At 41.3% G+C, this 6162-nt stretch overlaps 1 protein-coding gene across 8 annotated transcripts in view; it reads left to right on the top strand.

The window, feature by feature from the left end:
• ELF1 (E74 like ETS transcription factor 1) overlaps positions 1-4777 on the top strand; it is an 86420-nt gene extending 81643 nt beyond the window's left edge. For all 8 annotated transcript variants that reach the window (XM_051619677.1, XM_051619703.1, XM_051619670.1 and 5 more), the window contains one exon: positions 3097-4777. In XM_051619677.1, coding sequence (XP_051475637.1) covers positions 3097-3712 — 616 coding nt within the window. In that variant the 3' untranslated portion in view covers positions 3713-4777. The remainder of the gene's footprint in view (positions 1-3096) is intronic.
• Positions 4778-6162: the final 1385 nt, after the last annotated feature.

The following is a 6162-nucleotide window of genomic DNA, read 5'->3' on the forward strand; positions in this document are numbered from 1 at the left end:
GTTAACAGTACCAAATAAACCAAGAAATAGATGATCCTGTTCTGCCAAGCTAAAATTACTTCAGAATTTGTGTCATTCTTAGTTGTGACCAGACTGTTTTATGACAGCATTTCCTTTTCATCACTGTATCTCAATGTTCTTTTTCCTCTTGTAACCTCAGCAGGAACAGATTTGTCCCCTAGAGTAGGAAGGGCAAATTGACAGTGGAATTCAGAACTATAGCAAAATACATAGTTCAAAGTACCTAAAATAATGCAGCCCACCTTAAGTAGTGTGTGCTTCTTTTTTTGGTAAAACAGGCAAAACAATTAACCAAACATGCATTTATTATTTTTTTTCAATTATATTCAAGGCAAATAGACCAGATAGATTTTTACTTTCTAGACAAACACAATTGTCTCTAATCTTACTACATAAGGAAAATGTCTTGCTTGGCCATCATATGCACAAATAACAATGTGTATTTATGATTGTGTGTGCTACTGAATCCTGTGCTTGTACAGACATCTGCTGCATGCTTTGCCTCTAGGGTTCACACTCTGTGTGTGTGTATACACATATATGTATATACATGTTTATATACGTGTGTCTTGACTGATGGAGAAGATAGAACACCTGGAGTAAACTGTTAGTCACCGTATGATGTAAGGGTGTGGAACTTGCTTTAAGGAGACGTAAAATGGCTAACATCCATGCACAAATACTAATTACAGTGTGATGAGACAAATGCTCTGGTTCAGTCCTCTCAGAGCTGTTGCTCCTGCTGCTTTACAGAATGCCTTCTGTTCACAATTTTTGAGATTGTCCTTCACAGCCCTTGAGCAGCTAGAAGTTTTTATTTTTACTATTTTGGTTTAAAACAGCTAAAGAATTAGAAAGTAATAGTTGCATGGTATCCCAGCACAGGCTAGCAGCTTCAGCTTGAGTTGATCGTAATCCTTGAGGCTCAAATAAGTTTCTTCATGGATTGAAGAGCTGGCTTGATTTCTACTCAGATGCTCTTAATGCTTTTCTGATGGTGTGCAGCACCCGATTCTCCAGGAGCTGGAATGAAAGAAGCAATCACTGTAGCTGGTGCTTCATCTCCAGACAGCCCCCATTGCCATGAGCTTCTTCCTTGGGCTGTCTCCAGTTTTGTGAAACAGGAGTGCAAGATAGACCCTTGTGTCAGTTGCATGAAATGTTTTGTCCAGTTATTATGGCCTCTGGGATGAGAGCCTGTGCAGGAGCCTCATGGACAAGGATTTGGATTTGTTTTGCTATAGCAGTATTCCTGGGTGCCACTTTTCTCTTATTTCTTGTGAGGAAGAGAAAGCTACAGATGTAAATTTTGTTCCTTGTATTACCAAGCCATGTTGGCAGTGGGGAAAAGATTGCCCTGTGGCAGGGAATGCAGCTGGAAGATGCTCAGAGAGGAGGTACTGATGTGCTCTGAGCCTGATACTGGAGCTGCTTGTGCTGCAGGAATCTGTGGAGTGCAGCTAGAGGCCTTTGCCAGAGGACTGAGCTGAGAGGGACCTGGGCAATCTTCTACAAAATGTTTCTTCATTTTTCTCTGCTGCCATGCTAAGGAAGAGGGAGCAGAGCTCTGTGCTGTTGGGATACTGCCAGGAGCACCATCTGCATCCAGATTGCCCCTTAGCTTCAGCATGACAAAAATGCTGCTTTGGTAAGCTTTTTGTTGTAACTATGATAGCCAGAACATGGTTTTAAATTGAAGTTTTAAATATGCTGAGTCTGATCTCACTGGTCAATGACTAAATACTGGCAAGTAGGATTTCACAGAGCTGTAAAAAATAGGTACAACATGGGGAGAAGGACTATAGAAAGGAGGACATCCCACAGTAGATGTATTGCAGGCAACCCTTACAGTGTAGCTGAGGATCAGTCTTCAGGAGGATGAGCATGCAGGATTGTGCATGGATTTGAAAGTACAAATGTTGACAGTAAATTGCTTTTCATCTAAAGTGATTTTGGCAGGGGTAGAAATAAACTAGGAGGAGACAGTTATTTTTGTTTTCTGTCAGTGTCAAATATGTTCAAGAAAACACAAGGGAGAGCGTAAGTCTGTAAAAGGAGAGGAGGGTGGGCAGGAGAAAACACTGAAGAGAAGCAGGAATGTTGGAGTAAACTTTGCAGGACAGGTGAAAGGAAATAAAAGATTGTCGGAGACAGCATGACATGGTGGGCTGGGGCAAGCTCTGGGAGGGTGTTGAAGCAATTACCCTTCCCTTCTTCTTGCCCGCTGCTGGAAATTATTTACTTCACCAGGACTGTGTCCTGTTTTGGGTTTTTTGTTTGTTTGGTTTGTTTTTTAATTTGCATGACTGGAGTGTATGTGTTCCAGCCACATCTTTAAATCACCATTGTCCATTGTAGTCGTCATATAATAGTTGTGTACAGTGATATACTAGTAGTTGGATATTTCATACTGTTAATCCTTTAACATCGCCCTCTGAGCTGTACATATATAGAAAGTAATGTGGCACCAAAGTCTGTGAGCCTGCAATAGTTAGCATGATTCCTAATTTAAATTGGTTTGGGGAGCAAATTCTGTTCAGTTGCTTTACCAGAAGGAGCGTACAGACCTCACAGTCAGAGCACTGTGTGTTCTGGGAGTCTGAGAGAGTCCTGACCAGGTGCACCGTTTCACTGCAGATACTTTCGCATATAGGTAAATGTATATATGGATGCCAGGAGAACTGAGGCTTGACTTAAAAATTATTTAGGCTCATGACTTATGAATTACTTAGGGTACCTCATGAAATTGATGGTAGATGTGTAGTGGGTCGTGCTTATGACATTGGTTAATGCTTGAGAAGCAGATCTTAGATGTGATTCTCAGGTTTTCTGATGAACATCTCAAAGGTAGGCTGTTCAGTTTGGCGATGGAAGTATTGTTTGTGCAGGGTACCTTTACTTTGGGAACTGTGTTGCTGAATTCGGGGCCAGGTCCGGAGTGACTGCTAACTCTTTTGAAACTATTAGGTACATGAAATGTTAACAGTCTCACATGATTTTTCGATCATAAATCTGTAATTATTTTTCATAACTCTGGATGTGTTCTGACCCTATAATCTTTCCTAATCTTAATAGGACTTTACAGACTCCAACCCAAGTTCCGGTGGTTGTTTCTCCTGGAAATCAGCAGCTGCATACTGTAACACTCCAGACAGTGCCTCTTACCACGGTGATAGCCAGCACAGATCCAGCCTCTGCAACAACACCCCAAAAATTCATTTTACAAGCCATTCCTACTTCACAACCCATGACGGTTCTTAAAGAAAACGTCATGCTGCAGTCTCAGAAGCCAGTCTCACCTCCTTCCTCAATTGTCCTGAGCCCGGCACAAGTTCAGCAGGTGCTCACCAGCAGCGTGCAGACAATTTGCAATGGAACAGGCAACATGGCTTCGTCTCCATCCTTCAGTGCCACCACCCCCATGGTGACGTTTTCACCTAGCAGCTCACAGGTGGTGGCTCACCCATCGGGCACGGTGATCACTTCAGTTATTAAAGCACCAGAAACGAAACAGATCGGTGTGCAAGGAGTGGAAAAAGAAGACAATGGTGACAAATTAGATGATACTGAGCAGTCAGAGCAGAGATTCCAGCAGCAACCATTTGTGATGGTGGTGTCCAGTTCAAATGGTTTCCCATCTAACGTGCAAGTGAAGCAAGAGAATGAGCCATTGGAATCCAATTCGTATTGATAAAAAAAAAAAAAAAAGACCCTGTGGATGATTATTTTCATAAATGTGATGGGACCTTTTCAGTTCTGTATATATGATTTGATTCTGAAGCAAGATGTGGCAAAGCTACTTAATTTCTGCAGTTAATTGTTAGAATTCATGCTTTAGAATGGATTTTGATATTCTGGAAATTGCTGAATGTTATCATATAAATAAAAGTATATATTACTCATGTTTCAAAATACAAGCATGAAGGAACATGCTTTTTTACGCTATGAAGACTTTCTCTTGAGGTTGTTGGCCAAAGTTTCAAACTTTTTTCTTACTCTGTCTTTTCAGTCTGTTGCTGATTTACATTGCAATACATTATTATAACCTTCTCTGTTTAATCCGTATGTGTATCATGTAACTTTTGAAACAACAGTTACTTTAAGTGTGGGACATTTTCATTCCATGTGTATGAATTTTTATGATCAAGTATCTGTTCCATACTGGTGAATTACACCAGTTTTAGACTTTGATAGCCAGGTATCATCTTGCATTTTTTTTTTGCAGCACAAGCTCTTGTGTGTGCAAAACGGAATATACACTCCTATTGAGAGTATGCAAAACATTTATTCCAGTAATGGACAATGCCATGTCTATATTTTATATGAAAACACCAGATATATTTAATTACAGAAGGTAATGGCAAATGTTTCATGCCATTTTGCAACTTTGAAGCTTAACAATCTTGCTTTGTACTTCAGATTATTTTGTAAGGGGGGTGGGGGGGAAGGAAATAAAATATATACAATTTATGCAGGTATTTGAGATTAATACTGCTAAGAGTTCTTTTTTTGATTGTAAATAATGTACATTCAGTGTCACAAGGAAGTTTTTTCAGCTAATTTGTTTCCATACAAATTTTTGATAGATGCAAATAAGATCATTATGTTTAGAGATCTAATGTTATATGTATTCATATTACAGAGTGAATTTGTATTTAAAGACAAATTTTTAAATGATGGAGCCCTCTGAACCTTGGGTCCTTGTCTTTTGTATTTTTAATTGGTTTATTATGAAAATAAATCAAGTGGAAAAACATTCTTCTGTATTTACTCTGAAATGTTTTTATATTATTGTAATGCTTTGACATTAGAAATAACCAAAATACACTGAGAAATAGGACAGTGTGAATAATCATTGTGGGTCAGTGATGGGGCCTGGGCAATCCATGGAGCACTTCTGAACAGGCTTGAATAATCCCAACATGGTGTGGCTATCCTTTGAAATAGCAGTACTGTACATTTTTGTAGCTCAAAATTGAAGCTGAGTAAGTCCAAGAATGGGACTTAAACTCTCCTTTTCCATCACTTCCCAGTATGCTCTAAACAACCCCAAAACTGTCAATGTAATTCTGGAGTACCATTTATCACAAAGGTCTTTGTAGCCTGTATAACACAACTGTTGGCCCAAACTACTAGGGCTTCAAACAGTTGCAAATTGCAGTGTTTCCAGAGAAGGTGGATGAAAAAATAAACATGATGCCTGGTAAGATTAGTGGAATGTAGCATTAAAGGAAATATTACTTTCTATGATGTAATTAACGTAGGAGTTATGTTTATTGGTTCACAAGGTTACATTTAAAGATAAGCATATGAGTACTAGAAATATTAATAGGAGCAGAACTGTAGCAGAGACGTTTTGGTCTAGTTGAGTAGAAGAACCTCTACGAACTGTCTGAAAATGAGCAGCTCTCAGCTACATCTGTCCTGTTTCTTGGTGCTTGAAACCCCCCCATTTAATTCAGCGTTTCTTCCCTGTGACTCCCATGCAGGCAGGCTTCCAGCTGCAAATCCAGCCCGCCTCCCCCCATTTTCAGGAGGGCTGGCCGAAGGGACCACTGTGCATCTGCCGCAGGGGAGCCTTGCAGTACTGCTGGGAACGTGGAGAAGGACTGCAGCGATGAAGCCAATGTAGTTCCCACCCCAAGGGCTATTTCCAATTGAGGAAAGCACTGGGGAGGGACGCTAGGCTTTTTAAATCAGACTGTAAAGCAGGAACTGCTTCCTGTAGTAGAAGTGTTTTATAATACTAGGAAACCTGAAGTGGCAACGCTTCACCGATGTTAGTGGGCAAGACGTTTTGCTGATTTACTGGAAATATGAAAATAACAATAAAAGCACGTCATAAGGTTACAACTTTGCCAACAAAGCCTCTTGCCATAGATGCGGCTATTACAGAAGGAAAATGATGTGTCAGCTCAGTTTATGCCAGAACACCTCCTGCAGACGGGCCCGTGCCTCCCGCAGCGGACTCGCGCAGCCAGCAGCAAAGGGCAACCTCTCCCTTCCCGGGCCCTCCGGCTCTAGCCCGCCCGCTTCACCCGCGCGTCTCTTCGGCCCCACCCGGGAGAGTGCGGAGCAAACCACACCGAGAGCTCGCGCCTGCAGCTCCAGCAGCTCCTCCCCTCGGGCAGCGGCCTCCCT

Source organism: Apus apus, chromosome 1 (genome assembly GCF_020740795.1).
Source record: "Apus apus isolate bApuApu2 chromosome 1, bApuApu2.pri.cur, whole genome shotgun sequence".
Classification (NCBI taxonomy): domain Eukaryota; kingdom Metazoa; phylum Chordata; class Aves; order Apodiformes; family Apodidae; genus Apus; species Apus apus.